The sequence below is a fragment of the Trichechus manatus genome, unplaced genomic scaffold, assembly GCF_000243295.1.
Source record: "Trichechus manatus latirostris isolate Lorelei unplaced genomic scaffold, TriManLat1.0 scaffold00008, whole genome shotgun sequence".
NCBI lineage: Eukaryota > Metazoa > Chordata > Mammalia > Sirenia > Trichechidae > Trichechus > Trichechus manatus.
In genome coordinates this window covers 14,912,662-14,935,939 of record NW_004443944.1, presented here as the reverse complement: position 1 = coordinate 14,935,939, position 23,278 = coordinate 14,912,662, and the positions used below count along the sequence as shown (strand labels likewise).

General features: G+C 47.2%; 1 protein-coding gene across 1 annotated transcript in view; it reads right to left on the bottom strand.

Moving 5' to 3' along the window:
• Window positions 1-18,177: 18,177 nt before the first annotated feature.
• PTGIS (prostaglandin I2 synthase) overlaps window positions 18,178-23,278 on the bottom strand; it is a 49,556-nt gene continuing 44,455 nt past the window's right edge. The window contains exons 9-10 of the mRNA XM_004370257.1: window positions 22,011-22,162; window positions 18,178-18,322 (exon numbers count right to left, since the gene is read on the bottom strand). Of these exons, the coding sequence (XP_004370314.1) occupies window positions 18,178-18,322; window positions 22,011-22,162 (297 nt within the window). The remainder of the gene's footprint in view (window positions 18,323-22,010; window positions 22,163-23,278) is intronic.

Sequence of the window (23,278 nt, the reverse complement as noted above, 5' to 3'; positions counted from 1 at the left end):
GGCTGGGCTGGGCCTACGCGGGCCGGGCAGGGGACGCGCACCGCCTGCAGGCTCCGCGGGGCCGGGACACGCTCTCCGAGGCGGGAGCGTGGGGGCGCGGGTGGTAGGACAGCAATCAGGTAGCGCCTCCTCCACCTCTTCCTCCTCCTCCTGCCGCGGCGGTGGCGGCCGTGGCTGCCTGGACGAGATCAACAAGTCGGGGCTGAGCTTCGGCTCCGCGCTCGCGGCGAGTCTGTCCCGCACTTCGGAGCGCTGGGAGTCGGGCACCGAGGCCGGACGGCGCCACCTGCGGGTCGGAAGCGCACGCGCCGCTTAACTCCTGCCTATCCGGCGCTGCCGGCTGGTGAGGCTGGGGGCGGCCTGGGGGCTTGGGCAAAGGAGATACGCCCGGCCGTGCTGCCCTTCCCACCTGAGCTACCTCCACTGCCTACCTCGCAATCTCCCTTCCTTCGTCCTGCAAAAACATGGGCTGAGCGCCTACTGTGTGCAAAGCTCTTTGACAGGCGTTGGCGATACAGCTGTGAACCAAAACACAAACATCCGGCCGTCGTGGAGCTGACAGGGACAGATCATACACAAAAAAGTACAACATACAGTATGTCAGAGCTGAGAGGGATAACAAAGCAGAGGAGAGGGATGCGGGGAGGGTGATTGCCTTTGCTTTGGTTGATCTTCTGTCTAGATGCTAAAATCAAATTCTAGAATGGAATTCTCGATTCTAGCGGGGGGAAGGTGGAGAACGGGCACATCCACAATAAATATGCAATATGCCAGCTGGTGATGACCGCTATGAAGAAAAATAAACAAGGTGAGGGAAAGAGACAGAGGGGTGAGCTATTTTATATAGCCTGGTGATTCATTCATTCATGAATGCACTAGTTCAACAGCCGGTTGCTGACAGCTTCCTGTCTACCAGGCCCTGTGCCAGGCTCAGGGAAGGTAATACCCACTCCTGGCGCTCACTGTCCAGTGGGGAAGGCCGAATTGATCAAATAATCCCATAAATGAATATAGAAGCTGAGGATTTTACCTGGAGAGCATGTGATGGACCCCTGGTGGCACAGTGGATAAGAGCTATGGCTGCTAATCAAAGGAAGGACGTGATAGTTGGGCCCTACATTTACTCATTTATTCTTTCAAACACACATTTACCGCATGATAGGCAAATAGGTACTGGGGACACAGCAGAGTCCCTGGGTGACACAAACAGTTAAGAGCTTGACTACTAACCAAAAGGTTGGCTTTCAGTGGTTCGGACCTGCTTCCAAAAGGTCACAGCCTTGAAAACCCCATGAAGTGCAGTTCTACTCTGTAATCCATGGGGTCGCCATGAGTCAGAATCAACTCCATGGCCACTGGTGGTGGTGGTGTGGGCAACACAGTGGTGAGCCCCTGCCCTGGAGGAGAGAAACCAAGAACAGGCCACAGTACTCCAAAGTGAGGCCCTTACCCCTCTCTGGCCCCTATTTTCTTCATTTCTAAAATGCAGGGATTCATTTTGTTTCCATACCCGGAGCCCTGGTGGTGCAGTGGTTAAGAGGTCAGCTGCTAACACAGAGGTCTGTAATTCGAATCCACCAGCCGCTCCTTGGAAAACCTATGTATGGGGCAGTTCTACTCTGTCCTATAGGGTCACTGTGAATCAGAATCAACTTGACGGCAAAGAGGTTTTCTTTTTTTTTTCTCCATAGAATTGCACGTAACACTATTACTTTTCTTTAACCTGTCCACTTCTCAGAAACCTTGGTGGTGTAGTGGTTAAGTGCTATGGCTGCTAACCAAAAGGTCGGCAGTTTGAATCTACCAAGCGCTCCTTGGAAACTCTATGGGGCAGTTCCACTCTCTCCTGTAGGGTCACTATGAGTTGGAATCGACTTGATGGCAACGGGTTGGTTTTGGTCGGTCCACTTCTCATCACCTCCATCATCAGCATCGTGGTCCAAGGCACCCTCACCTCCCCCTGCTGCCTCCTCCCTGGTCTCCTTGCTCCCACCCTTGCTTCCTACTGTCCCTTCTCCCCACGTCAGCCAGAGCAATCTTTATATTTCATACACGGTAGATGCTCAGTAAACATTTGGACAATTCCGTGAATCTTCTCTCTTCCCCTCCCCTTGCCCGAGTTCTCTTCATAGCGGCTATCATCAGCTAACACACTGCGTATTTATGTTGACATGCTCATTGTCCACCTTCCCCTACTAGAATCTAGAATCTAGTATCAAAGAATCAATGAAATCAAGTGCTATTTAAAATTGCAAACCGCTCCCCCACCCCCATTCTCATCTGTTTAAAACTTTCCAGGGACTTCCCTTTGCTTTAGACTAAGATCCAAACATCCGAGCGCATTTGCAGTCCCTGCTGCCCTGATTCATCCAGACCCCTCTCTGAGTTTGTAGGCTGCTGAGGGAAGACAGACAACTAAAGCAGTAAATTTTAAACGATGAGACCATTTCAGATTGTGATGAGTTTTATAAAGGAAATGAGCATCTTGATGGGGTGGAGAGACTAAGGGAGGCCTCTCTGAGGAGGTGACATTTGACTAGCATGGGAAGAGGAGCTCTGGTGGCCCAGTGGTTAAGAGCTCGGCTGCTAAACAAAAGATCAGCAGTTCGAATCCACCAGCGGCTCCTTGGAAACCCCATGGGGCAGGTCTATTCTGTCCTATAGGGTCGCTATGAGTTGGAATCGACTCCATGACAATGGGCCTGGTCTGTAGCATGGGAAGAAGGGGGGCAGGGCATTCCAAGCAAAGGGAACAGCAAGTGCAAATGCCCTGGGGAGCAGCGGATGAGCCATGTTCTAGGAACAGCAAAGCAGCCAGAGCAGCTGGAACAGAGAGCAGGAGGGAGAGTGGGGGGAGGTGAGGCACTCAGGGGGTGTGTGTGTACAGGTGATTCAGGGCTTTGCACCATGGTAAGGACTTTGGCTTTTGCTCTGAGTGAGGTAGGTGGGAGCCACTGGAGGTTTCCAGCAGAGAGTGACTTAAGCTTGATTCAGGATCACTCAGGCTGTGTGATAACAGACAGTAGGGGGCAAGGGTGGGAGTGGGGAGACCAGGCGGAGGCTGTTGCAGTTGTTCAGGGAGAGACGATGATTGCGTGGTTCAGGGTGGTGGCAGTGGACAGGGGAGAAGTGGTCAGACTCAGAGTGTGTGTGAAGGTAATAGTGCTGTCAGGGTTTTCGGGTGGATTGGATGTGGGTTGTAAGAAATAGAGAGGAGTCAGATCCCTTCCTGTCTTGGGCTGGCGTTCCTGGGAGCCAAGCTCTCAGCTGGCCCTTTCCTGAGCTTAGCAGTTGAAGGCGACCTCCTCCCAGAGGCCATTTCCATGGGAGGCTGCAGAAAACAATAGTACACTCCTGACCAGTGGAAAAAACTATAATGGTGGAATTTCCAGGCACTGCTGCAGAATACAGCCTTCTGGATACATCTAAAATGCCCCCCAGAAGTACCTTCCTCCCTTTCTCCACTTAGGCAAGGAGTGGGGATGAGTATTTGCTGAGCCCTACTACCAAGAGCCCTCTGAAGTTCATAACAGCTGAGGTTACATACAGATGAGAAAACGGAGGCTCAGAGAGAAGGAATCTTACCCATTGTCTTGCTGGAAAGTGGCTGACACAACCAAGATTTAGGTCTCTTTGAACCTAAACTCAGCAGGCTTTCGAAATCTCAGAGCAGCCTCAGCAAAGTTCTTCATCCATCAGTTCACTTACTGATTCACAGACTCATTCCAAATGTTTACTGAGCATCTACTATGTGCCTAGCACTGAGGTCAGTTCTTGGGTGTCAGGGTAGATAACAGGCATGGTCTCTGTCCTCTTGTAGTTGCATCCCTCTCTCACCAAGACCAGGAGCTGGACAGACAACTTAGTACTTCCTGTTTTTCTTCTCTTTTGTTTTATTCATTCCTTTATCCCCATTCACCCCCGTTCTCCTCCCACTGTCTTCCGTACCCCATAGGTATCAATTGCCATGTACTTACTGGGTACTGTTTTTTATTGTGCAGCAAAACCTGCGAAAGCCAGAACCTATATAAGATGGAAACCTTCAGAGAAGGAGAACTCAAATATTTTCCACTAATAGAGCGATAGAAAAGTGGTACGACTGTGCCCTGTCAGAGGCAGAAAACTTGCAAGACCCAGAAAAACAGGGCAGTCCTTTCGAGTTCTGGCTTTCATAGTTTTCACTGTAAAAGGTTTTGAAAAACATGTTCTAGGTGCATTTTTTAACTGGACTTTTTTTGTTTCTGTTATAGATCTCATTCTGTTTATTTTTCTCTAAGATCGTCCATGTTGCTGTGGACACACCTCTTCCTCTGCTCCTAACAGCTGCACAGTTGTCCATGATGTGTGTCCTCACCTCTTCACTGTCCACTCCCCCAGCAGGGTCACCCAGATTACCTCCAACTGCCACCATCACAGCTAATACATCTGGGACCATCCTCCCACGTGTCTGCTTATAGACCCTGGTGATCATTATATATATATGTATTCCCACACACACACACCAAGTTTGGAATTGCTGTGTCATAGAGTTTGTATGTACTTGTCATGGATTGAACTGTGTCCCCAAAAAACGTGTCAACTTAGTTAGGCCATGATTCCCAGTATTGTGTGGTTATCTTTCATTTTGTGATGTTAAAAGAGGATTATGGTGGAATTGTAATACCCTTACTAAGGTCGTATCACTGATCCAATGTAAAGGGAGTTTCCCTGGGGTGTGGCCTGCCCCATCTTTTATCTTACAAGAGATCAAAGGAAAGGGAGTCCAGCAGAGAGAGGGGACCTCATACCACCAAGAAAGCAGCACCAGGAGCAGAGCACGTCCTTTGGACCTGGGGTTCCTGTGTGGAGAAGCTCCTAGTCCAGGGGAAGATTGATGACAAGGACCTTCCTCCAGAACCAACAGAGAGAGAAAGCTCTCCCCTGGAGCTGACACCCTGAATTTGGACTTCTAGCCTACTAGACTGTGAGAAAATAAATTTCTCTTTGTTAAAGCTATCCACTTGTGGTATTTCTGTTATAGCAGCCCTAGATAACTAAGACAGTACTTAATTCAACTAAGTATCCAGGTCTCTCTACAAAAGTCTGCTCCAGGCTGTATCCTAACAGCAGAGCTTAGGAGTTCCTACACTCCCATATCCCACCCCGTGCCAATGGTTGGTGCAAACCAGATGTCAAATTTTTGACAGTCTAAAAGGTGTAAAGTACCATCTCAACGTATTTAAAAGTATATTTCTCCGATTACTAATGAGTATGAGATTCTCTTCATATGCTTGTTTTTCTCCTCTTCTACAAATTGCCTGTTCACATCCATCACCCATTTTTCCACTAGGGCTGCTGTTCTTTTTTTTCCCTTATGTTTTGCAGGACTTTTTTTGTATAAACTAGACTTTAAATCCTTCGTTTATTTTAAACATTGCATATATCTTCTTCTATTCTGTCACCTATTAACTTTGTCCACGGTGCCCTTTAAAAATAAAAAATAAAAAAACTCCTTGCTGTCGAGTCAATTCCAACTCATAGTGACCCTATAGGACAGAGTAGAACTGCCCTATAGGGTTTCCAAGGCGTGGCTGGTGGATTTGAACTGCTGAACTTTTGGTTAGCAGTCAAGCTTTTAACCACTGCCCAACCAGGGCTCTTTGGTAAACAGAAATTCTGACTTTCAATGTAATTAAAATAATTTATTTTTGGTCTTATTGTTTGCCTTTTTGAAGTTTTGCTTAAGGAATCCTCTCCTGCTCCCAAGTTGCAAACATTTTATATTAATTTTATATTTTTTACTCTTCAGTCTTTTAAGCAATCACATATACACACACACATACATGTATATACACAGACAGATGCACACACACACTATTAAGGAGGGACCCAATTTAATTCTTCCCCTATACTTAGCTAGTCTCTAGGTGGCACAAATGGTTAAAGTGCTCAACTACGAGCCAGAAAGTTGGTAGTTCGAATCCACCCAAAGGCCCTGGGAGACAGGCCTGGTGATGTGCTTCTGAAATCACAGCCTTGAAAACCCAGCGGAGCACATGGTGACGTGGGATCACCATGAGTCAGAATTGACTCCAAAGGCAACAAACAACAACAGTTAGCTAGTTTTCTGAAAACCATCTATGCAACAAGCTATCTGTGGGGCCCCCTTTGTCATACGTAGTCTCCTTGAACTCACCGCATAAAAATTCAGGAGGAGGGTGGTGTGAGAGTTGATTCAGTAGCTCAACTCTATTATTAAAGACCCAGGTTTCTTCCATGCTTTTGATCTGCCCTCCTAAATATGCTGACTCTTTGTCCCCGGGTTTGTTGCCTCATAGTCACAAAATGGCTGCCACCACTTCAGGCATCTATCATCATAAGACCACACTGAAAGGTCGGAAGAAGGAAGTGACCAAGGTAGAAAAATAACTCTCCTATCATGCTTCTGTCTTTTTTTCATAATCCCGTTACTCACTGCGAAGTTTCTCTGCCATCTCATTGGCCAGAACTGAGTCATATGGCCATCCCTAGATCAATCACTGGCAAAGGAAACAGGATTCACCCCACAGGGCTGGGTTCATTACCGTCCTTACAAAATTGAAGTTCATTTAACAAGGAAGAAGTGGAGATGGAAGTTGTTTAGGCAGCCAACAGTGTCTGCCACACTGTTCTCCCAGCACCCTGCACAATGCCTGCTACAGAGCACCTGCTCAGTAAGTATTGCTGAATGAATAAATAAACTCTCTTATATGAGGGCATATAAGAAAACTATGAATAAGACACATTTCTGATTCCAGGGGTACTCAATTCTACTGGTGGGGACGGGGGCAAGCTCTACAGAAAAAAGTTGGTGAAGAGCCCTTTTATTGCCCCCTCCAACTCCAAGCCTTTAATGGGGAGACCCCTGAGATCATTCACAATCTCAACAACAGCTCAACGATATTTGTATATATCTTTTTAAAAAAAGGTGGTGGGGGAGAGCTGGCATTAAGTAGTATTCCAACCCTCTAGGCATCCCCTATGCCAAATAGCAAAGGTCATGAACTGGCAGTCTGAAGACTTGTGTTGTTTGGCTCATCAAGGAGAACAGTATCCCAGTGGTCAACCCATAAGTAGCCACCAAATGCCAGCACCAGGTCACCTGACTCCCAGGCCAATGCTCTCTCAAAACATCTTCTGCTCAGACCCTCTCAGCAGATTTCCCACTGAGAGGTGTTGAGATTTTTCTCTGAGGCTGAGTGAGGTCAAGTCGGCCTGATTTGTCCATGTAAATACAAGTGAAATCCCCCCCTAAACTGTGCTGGCAAGAGAGGTGACCATGTGAAGTCAGATTTTTTTTTTGGACTCCATAATACCCGTCATCATTTATTTATAATCCCACTGAGTAGCCTACTCAGGTTTCTCAGCAGATGTGGGCACTGAGCAAGACTAATTAATCCTCCCTTCCTCTCTTCCACGGACCCCCGGGTAGGAGTAATTGCTTTATGAGGGTGATTATGGGGGTACCCAAAGTCTCAAGAGAAATCACTGACATCTCTGAGCAGATGTCACTTAGAGTTACAACTGCTCTTGGCTGTGGCCTTGCCCAGACAAAGCTCCAGCAGCCCTGTGATTTTCCATCAGCTTGGACTCTAGTCTTCTCTCCCATTTCTTTTTTGTCACACTCAACAATAATAGTCATAATCGTCAGTAAAATGGGGATAATGATACCTGACAGGGTTGCTGGGGGAATGGGAATAATGAGATAATGCATATAAAGAGCTTAGCATCATTCCTAACACTAGTAGATATTTATTAATGGAACAGTTATAGCAATGCTAACAGCCATGGTAACAGCAGCTAACATTCATTGAGCACTTACTATGTACCAGGCACTGTACTAAATTTTTTGCATGTGTCTGACCTCATTTAAGTTTCTTACTCACTTGTTCATCTTTGGGCTGATTTTTCTAATATAAACAAGACCTGTGAACTATTGGGTGACTTTTGAGTGACCAGATGTCTAATTCTAGTTCTTGTTCTATTCTTTACTAGCTTGATTGCCTTTATCAAGCACTAGGCTTCCTGGCTCGAGTTTCTGGTGAATTAATGAGTCTGGTTTTCTAACCAATCCAAACGTTTATCCATCTCTATTTCCATTTATCTTTCCATCACTACCCATCAGCCCAACCACCACTACCAATAAACCCAACCACCCAGTCAACTTTCCATATACTCGGCCACCCAACTCTTCAATTATACACCCACCCATCTGTCTATCCATGCACTCACCCAATCATTCATCTATCATTCATTCATACATTCCATCCTATATCCATCTTTCCACCTACTCATCCACCCATCTATTCATCCATCCACCTATCCATTTATTCATCCTCCTACCCGACCATCTACCCATCTACCCAATCACTTACCCATCTACTCACTCGTCCACCTATTTATCCGTCACCCATGCATCTAACTACTCATCATCCACTCACTCAATCACTCATCCACCCCAACCATCCACCCATATGTCTACCCACTCACCCAGCCATCCCTACCCATCTTCCCACCTCCCATTTTTGGAGTGTCTACTGCATGTAAGGCTCTGTGCTGAGCCCTGGCATGGTCTCTTGGGCTCCCTCCCTCTGAGGGAATGTGGGTGCCCAAGAGGGTCCTCACAGAGGGAGGTAGGTAAGTCTGCATGCAGTCCATGAGTCCCTTTTGTGGCCTGGAGTTTGCCAAAGCCATTGACTCCCAGGGTCTGTGGCCAAGCAGTGATGAAATGCAGGGTGGGAATGGACTAAGGCACAGGCTTCCAGCAGAGCAATTAGAGGTAAACTAATATCTCCTCCCCACAGAGGAGCCGGGGAACTCCAAGATGCAATGGAAAAGGAGCGAGTCAGCAAAAGCAGGAAATCAAAGCCACAGAGATCAAGAGCTAATTAACTGACTCTCCTAAGAAAATATTTCATTAAAATCCAGTTATTCTGCCCTTCGGAGACTGACATCTCTCCTACCTCCTCTTCATCGCCCTTGTCCACTCCTTCTTGATCTCACTTGCCTCCTTTCTGACCTCCATACCCCAGTTTTATCCCTCCTCTAATCCAACCTCCTCCCAGCTACCAGAATAGACTTCTAAAGGCACAAATCTGACCATGTCACTCCCCTGCTTATAATTCTTCACAAATCTTCATTGCCCAGGATAAAGGACAAGCTCCCAAGATGAGGCAAAGGCCATTCATTCCTTTAGCATATATGTATTTCCTGAGCTCCTAGTAGGTGCCAGGCCTGGGGTTGCAGGAGTGATGAGGCAGACCCACCCCTGCCCTCGTGGAGCTCACATTCAAATGGGAGACATAGACAAGGACATTTAAAAATAAGCTAATACTGATAATCACTATGAAGGAAATAAGCAAAAGTATGAGAGTGAGAATAATGGAATGGGCAGCATGGACTTCAGATCAAGATGTAAGAGAAGACCTTGCTGAGGTGGTGATGATGCAGGTGAGGCATAAATCAGAAGAAATCAGCAAGCCATGGAAGAGTGTGGGGAAGGGCATTCCGAGCTGAAGGTAGAAGGGAAAGCAGATACAAAGGCGCTGGACAAGAGTGAGGTGGAGGGTTGAAGGAGATGGAAGATGGTGGGTGTGACCAGGGCTCAGCAGAGATTCAAACCTAGGCAGAGCTCATGTTCTTAACCACACTATGCATACAGTCTGTAAGCAGAGTATAAACCATCGGGATACTTATTATCTCATTTAACACAAAATGCAGAAGTAGGTCATGCCAGAACTGATCAAGGCAGCAACTCAGAGGCCTCAGGATTCTTAGTCGAATTCTCCAAGATTGTGTCCTCATGATCACAAGACGGCTGCCATGGCCATATTCTCACATGACAACTCCAAGAGAGGAAGGAAGGAGGAATATCTCCTCTCACATTTCTTTTCACCATGGGAAAAAGCTTTTGCTGGAAGCTCTCCACATACTTCTGCAATCATCTCATTGGCCAGTACTGGGTCACATGACCACCATCAGCCCAGATGATGGCAAGGGGTGCCTGATACCCACGTTTGATTTTGTGCCATCTTGATTTGCCTTTGGAGGTTGGGCTCATCTTCTCTGAGCACATGGCTGCCTAACAGATGAACAAAACCAGGGTTCTTTTAGAGAAGAGGTTAGGGATTTGGTTTTCGGCAACCAGCGTGTTGGCCACAGTGGCCAGCCCTCAGAAAACTTGAAGTACAGTCACAGCCTATGCATCCCAATGATCCAGGTGCTCCAAGCGTCACTTTCCCAGGTTTGCATAAAGTGAGGGACACCTGCTTTGGGTTTCCCAGGCCACTCTGGTCCCCAATCTCTCAGAGATCCGAGGGAAGGTCCCAGAACAATAGAGGCACACTGCCAGCTCTCTCCCATTCACCACCCTTCCCTCCTGCAGACCCACAGCACTGGCTCACATCTCATATGGCCATGATTCCCAATCTTCAGTCCATTAAAGGTGTTTTGCGTTTTCCCTGGCCCAACATACCAAAAAACCAAAACCAAACCCACTGCTGTTGAGTCGATTCTGACTAATAGTGACCCCGTACTGAGAAAAATAAGGATGATGGAGTGAGTGTTTTATAAAGCGAAAATGATCCCATTTAAAGGGAGGTTGTTGATTACTTTCCTACTTAAACCCTCTAATTGCTTCCCAGGGCATTTAAAATAAAAGCCAGACTCCCCACTCTGGCTGATGAGGGGTGCTCCAGAGGCGTCTCCCACCACCCTCTTACCTGGCCCAGCCTCCCGGATTTGCTCACTGTTTCTCAGACACACCAAGCCCTTTGCCTCTTTCAAGTCTTTGCATTTGCTGTTTCTTGCCCTTGGAATGTTCTTCCCCCTAGATCTTGGCAAGGCTCATTTGCCACCTCCCCAGAGACAGACCCTCCCTGACCAACCCCATCTCAGCTAGAATTCTGTTACCACACATCACGTGGTCTTGTTTGCTTTGCTTCATAGCCCTTCTCATTCCCTGACATGGTACTTACGGTGATTCGCTTTGTTGGATTGTCTCTGCTGCTTGAATATAAAATCTATGAGGGCAGAGACCTCCCCTGGAATACTGCAAGTCTCCTCCTTCCTGGTCTCCCTGCTCCCTGTGCCCCCAACACACACACACGGTCCATTTTACACACACACACACACACACGCACACACACAGCCAGAGGGATCTTGCTAGAATATCAGCCAGATCATGTTCTTCCTCTGTCAGAAACTCCATGGCTCCTGGCCACACTAGCCTCCTTCCTGGTCCTGGAACCTGCTGATACCTTCCTGCTTCAGGGCCTTTTCGTTTGTCATTTCATCTCTCTGGAACATTCTTCCCTCAGATACCCACATGCTTTGCTCCTCTCACTTCCTTCAGGTCTCTGTTCAGAGGTCACCTTCTCAGGGAGGCCTTCCCTGCCCACCATCTTTTACGCTGCACATCCCCATCTCCTTTCCCTCCTTCATTCTGCTCTGTAGCACTTACCACCATCCGACCTACTTCATATTTTACTTGTTTACCTAGTTTATTGCTGTCTCCTCACTAGAAAGAATGTCGGCTCCAAGAGGACTGGGATTTTTTCATGTTCTGCTCACTGCTGGGTCTCCATGGCCTAGACACTGCCCGGCACATGAGAGGTGCTCAATAGTGAATGTTTTAATACACTACACGTAATGGCTTTCTTGAGATATAACTCACATACTACACAATTCACCCATTTAAAGTGTACAACTCAGTGGCTTTTAGTATAGTCACAGAATCGTGCCACCATCACCACAGTCAATTTTAGAACATTTTCATCTCCCCAAAAAGAAACCCCTTACCCATTATCAGTCACTTCCTAAGCCCTCTCCCACAGCCCCTGGAAAACACGAATTTACTTTCTGTCTCTATAGATTTGCTATTCTGGACATTTTATATTAGTGGAATCATCTAATATGTGGACTTTTGTGATTGGCTTCTTTCACTTAGCATAATGCTTTCAAGGTTCATCCATGCTGTCGTGTGTCAGTACTTCATTCCTTCTTATTGCTGAAGAGTGTTCCATTGCATGGATACACCACGTTTTGTTTATCCATCCACTGTAGGGCTATCAACTTCTGACTTTTATGTGAGTGGTTATTAATTCTCATGTAGAACCTACCTTTTTACTTTGCTGTTGTTGTTGTGTGCTGTCGAGTTGATTCTGACTCATAGCGACCCTACAGGACACAGCAGAAGTGCCTCGTAGGGTTTCCTAGGCTATAATCTTTATGGAAGCGAGTCCTGGTGGCACAGTCAGTGGTTAAAGTGCTCAGCTGCTTATCAAAAGGTCAGCGGTTCGAACCTACCAGCTGCTCTGGGGCAGAGAGATGTGGTAGTTCGCTTCCATAAAAGATTTATAGCCTTAGAAATCCTATGGGGCAGTTCTACTCTGTCCTATAGGGTCACTATGAGTTGGAATTGCCTCAATGACAGTGGGTTTGGTTTTGAAATCTTTACGGGAGCAGATTGCTAGGTCTTTTCTCCCACAGAGCCAATGGGTGGGTTCGAGCCTCTGACCCTTTGGTTAGCTGCCCTATGCTTAACCATTGTGCCTCCAGGGCTCCTTCTTTCTGTTTTAAGGGTATTAAAATATCCTGTCATATGACAGATGGATTTCTTAGTGTCCTTACCTGGTGTCTTATGCTGGGTTCTCTAAAGAAGCAAAACCAGTAAAGCATGTATATATATATATATATGCATATATACGTAGAGAGGGAAAGAGGTTTATCTCAAGGAAATGGCTCATGCTGTTCTGGAGCTGGCAAGTCCCAAAGTCCGTGGGTCAGGCAACAGCTGGAGGCTTCTCCTGACTCACATGGCTGCAGGGGCTAACGAACCCAGAATAGGCAGGTCAGACCGCAGGCTGCTGGCTCACAGGGCTGTGGAGCTGGTGAATCCCAAAGTCGGCAGGTCAGGTGACAGGCTGTTGGCTCAAATCCCAAGAACCAGAGGTCAGATGATGATGAGACGGAAACAGGATCCAGAGCAAGCAAGAGCGCTTTGCCAGAACATCCGTTAATGGCTGTTGTTGTTGTTAGGTACCGACGAGTCTATTCCAACTCATAGCGACCCTGCGTACAACAGAACAAAATAGTGCCCAGTCCTGCGCCATGCTCACAATCATTGCTATGCTTGAGCCCATTGTTGGAGCCACTGTGTCAATCCACCTCATTAAAGGTTTTCCTCTTTTTTGCTGACCCTCCTCTTTACCAAGCATGATGTCCTTCTCCAGGGACCAGTTCCTCCTGATAACATGTCCAAAGCACATGAGATGAAGTCTCGTCATCCTGGCTTCTAAGGAGCATTCTGGCTGTACTTCTTCCAAGACAGATTTGTTCGTTCTTCTGGCAGTTCATGGTATATTCAATATTCTTCGCCAACACCATAATTCAAAGGCATCAATTCTTCTTTGGTCTTCCTTATTCATTGTCCAGCTTTGCTAACAGTACAAGGGTATGAAAGGCCAAAATCTTGGGGTCGTGGACCTCTAAGACCCAGGATATAAAGTCAATGGCTCAGGGAGACCAAACACTGTCCTTCTGGCCCTGCTGTGTGGCTTAGACTATGATTGGTAAACTGGAGCGTGTAATGCAGCACTTCTCAAGCTGGGCTACACATCCTTCAGTAGCACACACTGGTCTTCTTGGAGAAAGATTACATTTCCCAGCCTCCTAAGCAGCAAGGAGTGCCATGTGACTAAGTTCTGACCAATGGGATGGAAGCAGAGGGAGATGTTTCCTTCCTTGCCCCTTCTTCCTTCTTGCTGGCTGGAATGTGGACAAAATGGTTGGAACTCAAGCAACCCTGTTGGACCATGAGGTGGAAACTACTGGTCATGGATGGTGGAGGGACCACAAGGAAGGGGCCTGGTGATTATGGAGATGCCATACCACCTCTGGGCTCCTAAATCTGCATGAGAAGGAAATGTCTGCTGTGCTTAAGTCACTGTAAGTTTGAGATGTCTGTTACTTCATATCCAGAGTGTGCTTCCATGTTCCCCCTCACAGATGAGGAAACTGATGTGAAGGATGTTTGCCCCAGAGCACTATTTATACTCAAAGATTTGAGAGAAAAAACAATTTTCCCTATTTTATTTTTCCCAATGTTAATTCAATCCAAGTAATCCCTTCTTTTTTATATTAAAACAGATGCACACATCATGATAAAGGACGGAGAACGCTGGTCTTACTTTGGGTTCAGACCTCCATTCTCCAAGGTCCTCTATAGGCACCTGGTAGCCCCTCTGCCATCAGGAGAATCACTGAAGGAAAGATCCAGAACACAGTTTCAGGAGGCAGAGAGGGCTGCATTTGAATCCCATATTTACCACTGATCAGCCATGTGACCTTGGGCAAGCCGCTTCACATCTCTGACCCTCAGTTTCCTCCTCTGTAAAAATGAAGATAATAATATATGCCTTGGAGAATGGCCGGCATGTAGCAGGTACTGTACTGTTGTCTGTTCCCCTCTCTTCCCAGGCATTAACCTTGCCATTCCGGACACAAGCGAGTCTCTCGATCTGAATCACACTCAGAGGCTGTTCCACAATTAAGGATGGTTTAATGTATTTCAGCACATTGCCACTCAACAATATTATATGAAAATAGAACTCTTTATTAAAACAGCAAGGTGTAACAATCACTCATGAAACACTGTGTTTATAAAAACTATCAAAATCAACGACTTTGGGCAAGACATTCCAATGCTCTGAGCCTGTTTCTGAGTGCGGAGAGGGGGTGGGGTTGGACCTCACGAGCTCTTGTGGGAGGTGACCCCTGATGGTAGGGATGACCCTGGGTGGCTCACAGACCAGGCATAGTGGGCGACTGATTCACGGTGAGCCACCTACTCCTTTTCCGGCCGCTTTCACCCCTCTGACTGCGTCGAGGAGAAGCCTCTGAGTGGTGCTCGTGTGGCTTCAGCGCCGTGCTCACACAGGCTGATCTCATTTTGTAAGAGCGCAGAAACAGGCCCAGGCTCAGAGCCTTGGCGGCACCAGCATGGAGCCCCCCTCCTCAGCGCATTTATTTTTCACAGTCACTTTCTATTTTTGGCAGTGAGTGATACGTGTTGTCCCTTACGGCAGCGATCGAAAAAAAGTTCCCTTTTTAAACAAATTTAAGTTTGAAAAGTGAGCCTGTTTAAAGGGAAATATTTGGTAAACAACAATATGAAATAAAGCAAAATAATAATAATGAGAAGGGAAAGGAAATACTTCATTAGGTCAACCTAAGAGTATTTCTAGCAGATATCCAGCAATTCTGTGATTCTAAAGCAAGGCATGAAGAAAGACAATGACGTCCAGGTTCCTTCCTAACCTGTAACACTCATCTCTCCCTCTTTTCTCCATAGCTTATATTAAAAGAGAGGGAGCATGAGAAGGGAGGGAGGCGGAGGGAGGGAGAGGAAGAAAGAAAGAGAGGAAGGAAGGGAGGAAGGAAGGCGAGAAAAAGAAAAATAAAGATTAAAACAAGGAAGGGTTTAGGTCATTCTCTCCCAAACTATACTTCAATATCTCGGGTACCAGCTGGAGCTGCCTGCCGGAACCACCGCCTCTTCCTAATGATCTGGCTCCAAGGAGTGTCACCTTTAAAGGGAACTGGGCTCTCTTTTGAACGTAGGTGAGAATCTCAGCTCAGTGAGAGCCCAGCCCTGATTTGAGAGGGGAAAGGTCACAAAGGGCTCTTCCCAGCTCGCCAGGGTTGCAGCCCTGCAGACTGATCTTCCTGCGGCTATTTCCCAGCCCTTCTTCCTTTCTGAGCCAGAGACAAGGCAACTGAGGGTTGCCATGGAAACCGGCTTCATCCTCCCACACAAGGCTGCCAGCCCTGATTTCCTGCAGAGTTAAGAAGCAGGCGGCAGTGGGGGTCACCCAGGCATGAAGATGGGTTTCCCTGGGGATATCCCACCTCCTGCCAATCACAGTGTCAGTCTGGGAATCCAGGGAAGCCCCCAAGCCCTGGCGTTGCTCCCAGAAGAGACTAGCCCCTGGATCGTTCAGAGGTCTCTCCTTGCCTGTCAGCTAAAGCTAGCGGGACCTAGCTGGGTGTCTGTCTTATGCAATGCATGCATGCATGGGTGACTGGCTCCATCAGCTCTCCGGTGCCTAACCAAACTGCCCCACTGCCATCCCCTTGTGCCCAAGGAACAAAGAGCTCCCCCTCCAGCATTTGCTTCTGGGGCAATAAGTCTGCTTGCCGAGCTCTACCAGCTACAAGCTGCATGACCCCAGGCAAGTCACTTCACCTGTTTCCTCACTGTAAAGAGGACCTCACCATCCTCTTTTCAGAGATGCTTAAGCAGAGATAGGATGCCTAAAGTGCCTGCCACAGGCATTTAGAGGGCATGCAAGAAACCAAAACCAAGCCCATTGCTGTCGAGTGGATTCTGACTCATAGCGACCCTGTAGGACAGAGTAGAACTGTCCCCATAGGGTTTCCAAGGAGCGCTTGGTGGATTTGAACTGCTGACCTTTTTGGTTAGCAGCCCAACTCTTAACCACTGCGCCACCAGGGTTTCCAATAATACTATTTACTATTATAATTAAGGTTTCCAAGCCATTTTTCTTTTTTATCTGCTTTTTTCCCCAAAAGCTGAAGCAAGGCCAAGTTCTCATCACTGGGCACACCCAGGATGGGATGGACAATGGCTCGGAGGACCAGGTTTCTGGTTCCCACTCATTAATATCACTTCTCAGAACTAGAACGGGCGTCTCAAATGAAATGCCTCTAAGGGCTAGGAGGTACTCTAAACGGGGAAGCCGACCAAGTCAAAACCCTGGTGAAGCAGAGAGCACAGGCCCAATCAAAGGGGGGTGGCTGCTACTCAGCTCTAGCCAAACGGTGCCATTGGAATGTGGGTCCAGTGTGGCTACATCTCCCAAGTTTTCAAGAGAAGCTGAACATTCCGAATCAATTCTCCCAGAGATTGAATGTGATTTTTTTTAAAGTGTAGGCCAAACAAGGCATGTGTGTGGGCTGGATCATGCCCACAGGTGGAGCTGCTGCGGCAGAAGGTGAGAAACCAACAACTCCTCCTTCTTTGACTTAACCAGTCTCAGGAACCCCGGCTGGTTCCTCCCAAACATCCATTAGGGTTGTGTCTTCCTCAGTTTCCCTATCTGAGATTCCACACTGGAAGAGCCCATCCCATCCTGAGCCCACGTGAACAGTGGGGGATCAGTGGTAGCATTCTCGCCTTCCATGCGGAACACCCTGGTTGGATTCCCAGCCGATGCAGCTACCACTCATCTGTCAGTGGAGGCTTTCATGTTGCTATGATGCTGAGTAGGTTTCAGACTAAGACAGACCAGGAAGAAAGGCCTGGCAATCTACTTCCAAAAAGCAGCCAGTGAGAATTCTATGGATCACAACAGTCCGATCCCATAGGGCACTGGGTCACCATAAGTCATGGGCCAACTCAACAGCAACTCACCAAAACAACATCTGGAGCCCCTAACTCTAAAACAGAGAACGCTACTCCTGGGAGCCCAGTGTCCTAAGCGTGTCCGCATTCTGCACCTGGGATATCCCAGCCCCAGGAAAATCCTCCTGTACTTTCTCAAGCATCAGTCTGAATGGAGAGGTGAGGACAGTGCCCAGCGAATGGCGCATCTGAGGAAGCAGATATTCTAAGGGGACTCCTTTGGCTCTAGCTGGTTTAATAACAATTTGGGGGTGGAGCTGATTTCAAGGGACACACTGCTAGGTCCTGACTGGCGTTTTATGGCCAGCATCTGTTCTGACTGGCTGAGGCCCAGACCACACCAGTTGTTAAGTACTTGGAAGGTCATCCTCTGGGAGCTGAGGGCATCGCAGTGAGGACTCCTAGTTTCGCCCTGTCTGCACTAGCTTTGTGGCCGTCCGAAGATGAGAGGAGCGAGGTTTGCTGGGAGCAGAAAGAGCCTGATTTTGGAACTAAAACTCAGCAGCAGATAATCCACAGAGCTTTCCATGTCTTCTTCGTTTGCCTTCTCTCAGTTCCCCTCCTTCCCCTCCCCTGGACATAGCCTTCTAGCAAAAAAAGCAGGCCCGTGATAATGCTGGCACTGTAGGGTGTTCACAGCTCTGCACCCAGCTGAACCGCGGTCGTAGGAAGTTGGGAGGGTGGGTGTGGGCTGGGCGAAGGCAAGTGTGCAGAAGCCCCGTCTATTCTGGACCTCACGGCCGAACACGGTACCGGATGGGCACGTCGTGTTCCGGCTGCATCAGACCGAAGCCATATCTGCTGAGGTCAAACTCAGGGATGTCCACGTCTGGGTTGGTCAGCTCCAGGTCAAAGTGCACCAGCATCAGGAACACAAATCTGCAGAGAGATGGCATTGATGGCGTTAAGGGGAGGGAGAGGTTGGGGGCTGACCAGGAATAAGGCAGGAAAGCCGTGCTTTCTTCTGGAGTCTGACCCCAACTCATACTTTGGGGAAAGGAGGGGAGTGAGAAAGCAAAGGTGTTTACTGTTCATCAAGAACCCCCGCCCTCTCCCCATGTCCCAGCCCCGCTGTGGCTAGACAGGCCCTTGGACTAGTTCAGGACCTCCATCAATTCCAGGCCAAAGCAATTAAGACCTAGTGTGTGACTCTCAGTGGTCCCTGGCTTGCACTCAACTATGCCAAGAAATGTGGAAGACAGCTACCTCCCTAACCGACTGGAAGAGATCCGTATTTGTACCCATTCCAAAGAAAGGTGATCCCACAGAATGAGGAAATTATCCAACAATATCATTAATAACACACACAGACGAGTAAAATTTTGTGGAAGATCATTCAAAAGTGGCTGCAGCAGTACCTCAACAGGGAACTGCCAGAAATTCAAGCTGGATTCAGAAAAGGACATGGAACGAAGAATATCACTGCTAATGTTAGATGGCTCTTGGCTGAAAGCAGAGAATAACAGAAAGGTGTTTACCTGTGTTTTATTGACTATGCTAAGGCGTTCGACTGTGTAGATCATGACAAATTATGGATAATGTTGTGAAGAATGGGAATTCCAGAACATGTAGTTGTGCTCATGCAGAACCATACACAGACCAAGATGCAGTCGTTAGAACAGAGCAAGGAGATATTGTGTGGTTTAAAATCAGGAAAGGTGTGAGTCAGGGTTGTATCCTTTCACTATAGTTATTCAATCTGCATGCTGAGCAAGTACTATGAGAAGCTGGACTATGTGAAGAATGTAGCATCAGGGTTGGAGGAAGACTCATTAACAATCTGCATTATGCAGATGATACAACCTTGCTTGCTGAAAGTGAAGAGCACTTGAAGCACTTACTGATGAAGATCAAAGCCCACAGCCTTCAGTATGGATTACACCTCAACATAAAGAAAACAAAAATCCTCACAACTGGACCAATAAGCAACATCATGATAAACGGAGAAAAGATTGAATTTGTCAAGGATTTCATTTTACTTGGATTCACAATCAATGCCCATGGAAGAAGCAATCAAGAAATCAAAGAATATATTGCGTTGGGCAAATCTGCTGCAAAAGACCTCTTTCAAGTGTTTAAAAGCAAAGATGTCACTTTGAGAACTAAGATGCACCTGACCCAAGTCATGGCATTTTCAATCGCCTCATATGCATGCAAAAGCTGGATAATGAATAAGGAAGACTGAAGAAGAATTGATGCCTTTAAATTATGATGTTGGTGAAGAATATTGACTATGCCATGGATTGCCAGAAGAACGAACAGGTCTGTGTTGGAAGAAGTACAGCCAGAACGCTCCTTAGAAGCGAGGATGACGAGACTTGTCTCACGTACTTTGGACATGTTATCAGGAGGGACCAGTGCCTGGAGAATGGCATCATGCTTGGTAAAGTAGAGGATCAGCAAAAAAGAGGAAGACCCTCAACGAGATGTACTGACACAGTGGCTACAACAACAGGCTCAAGCATAGCAATGATTGTGAGGATGGCACAGGACCAGGCAGCATTTTGTTCTGTTTTATGTAGGAATGCTATGAGTCAGAACTGACTCAACAGCACCTAACAACAACAACATTAACTGAAATGTTGGCAGTACAAACCCACCCAGCGGCACTGTGGAAGTATGGCCTGGTGATCTGCTTTTGTAAAGATTACAGCCAAGAAAACTGTATGGAGCAGCTGCACTCTGTAACGCACAAGGTTGCCATGAGTTGGAATCAACTGAATGGCAATGGGTTTGGTTTTGTAATTTTGGTGGGACTCTACAGCTTTCTCCTCTCCTGCCGCGGCAACTATGGAAGCCTCGTGTGGAGATGGAGCCGAATGATGGGAGGAGCCTGGCCCTGAGTCCCTGCGTGGAGGAGAGCCCCCTTAACCGACAGCCGACTCTGCGTGAGTGACAAATAAGCCTCTGCTGTTCTAAGCCCCCGAGACATGAAGTTTGTTTGTTACAGCAGCCTAGCCTAACTTGTCCTGATTAATACAGCCACTCTTCCTGACTCTTCCTGCCCACACACGTCCCTCCTTTTCCCCAGACTCCTGAGCCCTTCCTGTCTGTCTTGACCTGGCCTGCTGCTCACCCATAAGGTGCCTTTGTGAAATTAGAAACAGGCCCCTCTCTCTCAAGACATTTTACTGCCATCTGTGGGGAAACTGTCATCATCTACCAATTTTTCAGGAAGAAGCACTCTTTACTGCCGTCTTCTGGAAAATGGTCATAATAACTATACAAGGCTACCCTGTCTATAAGGAGCCCTGGTGGCGCACTGGTTAAGCACTGGGCTGCTAACTGAAAGGTTGTCGGTTTGAACCTACCCAGCGGCTCCCTGGGAGAAAGACCTGGCAATCTGCTTCCGTAAAGATTACAGCCAAGAAAACCCTATGGAGCAGTTTTATTCTGTCACACAAGGTCACTATGAGTCAAAATCAACTCCATGGCACCCAATAACAACAATTCTGACTATGAGGTAACTGGTGCCCCCTTAAATGCGGAGCCAGCTCTGTCTGGTGTTAACTGGTTCCTGGCTACCTGCCTTATGGTTAGTAAGGGTCAGGACTAGACCTTTTACTACTCTGTGTCCCACTACTAGCCCCCCACCACCACCCAGGTGCCCAATGCAAGACTAAGAATCCAGAGGGATTCATTAGTCTCACCGAATGACTGAGGAAGAGGGAAGATGAGGCTAGAGGGACCTCAACACTGTGGACAGGAGAGCTGGGCGCAGAGCTGGGCTGTGCCACTTAGGGGTGTGTGACCCCTCGCTAAGTTCCTTTCCCTCTCTGGGTCTGGTGAAGAGGGAAAGGTTAGCACGGGTCCCTTCCAGCTCTGAAGCTCTAGGATGCTAGAGATGAATTTACATGGGGGGAGGTTCTGACCCCACACCTGTTTTTGAATTCTGGCACCTCCACTTACCAGGTGTGTGACTGCAGCTAATGATGCGACCTCACTAAACTCAGTTTAGATTGATATCGACCTAGCAGGGTCGCCATGACAATGACGTAAGAGAAAGACAACACCATTAACTACTTTATCCAAACACACCCATGTGCCAGACACTGTGCTAAGCATTTGTAGCCATTTAGGGCTCTTATCTGTCCCAAAACCTTATGCGATAGAAGCTAGTCTATTTTGCTGTATAGGCATTCAGATAACCAGCGGGCACCAGAAAGTCGGGCGAGTTCCTGCAGAGAGGTTTTGAACGCTCCGCAGCAGCTGCGGACATGGCAGCCGTGGTCAGCTGGATGGAATGTCCAGTGTTGGGTATTCTGGGCTTTGGTATTTGGACACTAGGCTTGGAAAGAAATTGTTGCCAGATCTGATTATGTCAAAGGAAATCAGCAATCTGGCTTTTTACCTGAGTTCTTCTGATTTTTAAAAGTTAGCATCTGTTTGTTTGTTTTTTTAAACATCGCGCAGGTCAAGTTAAATAGATTTGTGCGCAGGGAACAGCTCCCAGGCTGTCTGCCAAGACCTCTCCTCTAAACCATTGCCCTCAGGAGAGGAAGCAGGCACCAACCAGATGGAGCAGGAGCCTCCCTCTCCCAGTCCCAGCCCGCCACCCCATGCTCACTGTTTGACGCTGTTGATGGCATAACTCCTCCCAAGGCACTGATTGTGCCCCGCGCCCCACGGCATGTTGTAATTCTTCAGCCGTTTCCCTTCCTTGTAGAAGTCTTTCTTCTCTGATCCATCAGGGTTCAGGAATCGGTCATATTTAAATTCCTGAAACAGGAAGAAGGTCGATTTTGACACCTACCCCCAAAATACACATGCACAAAGAAAAATCTATGAGGATGGTCATTACAGTCTTGTTTATAACAGGGAAAAACTGGAAGTAATGTAAATGTCAATTGATAAAGGCTTGGTTAAAAAATTATGGCGGTCATTTAAAAGAATGAGGTTGGTCTGAGACTGGTTGTTGAGTGAAAACAAGTAAGTTTCAGAATAGTATGTATTGTATGATCCTATTAGCACACCTAGAGCCCTGGTGGTACAGTGGTTGAGAGCTAGCCTGCTAACCAAAAGGTCTGCAGTTCGAATCCACCAGCTATTTCTCGGAGACCCTATGGGCAGTTCTACTCTGTCCTGTAGGGTTGCTATGAGTTGGAACTGACTCGACGGCAGTGGATTTGGTTTTTTGTTGTTGTTATACACACACCTAGAGGCCTAGTGGCACAGTGGTTAAGAGCTCGGCTGCCGACCTTTTGGTTCGAATCCAGTAGCTGCTCCTTGGAAGCCCTATGGGGCAGTTCAGCTCTGTCCTGTAGGGTCGCTATGAGTCAGAATCAACTCAACAGCAACGGGTATGTATGGTATATACACACCTATTTATTTACGTGCGTGTGAGTGTGTTATATATACTTCTGTAAAGGCATAAAAATAATTTAAAGGATACAATCCAAACCACCGTAAGAACTTTGGAACTGGAGAGGGAGGGGATATTTTTTTTTTCACTTTTTAAATGTTGTTGTCAGGTGCTGTCAAGTCAGTCCTGACTCATAGTGACCGCATGTACAACAGAACAAAACATTGTCAGTCGTTCGCCATCCTCACAATTGCTGCTACGTTTGAGCCCACAGTTGCAGCCACAACAATATATGTTAATATATTTACATACATTATACAAAAGTATACATTTCTATTTTATGGCAAGTATATATTACTTTTTTAATTTAAATTATTTTTGTAATTAATAAAAAATAAATTAAAATTATTTTTAAAAAGAGAATGCCAATTTCCTTTGGTTACACTGTAGAGTAGGCAGGGCTTGGCATTGAGTAGGTGCTGAATAAAAAATGGGTGGAAGGATAGGCAGATGGAGCAGTGGATAGACAACTG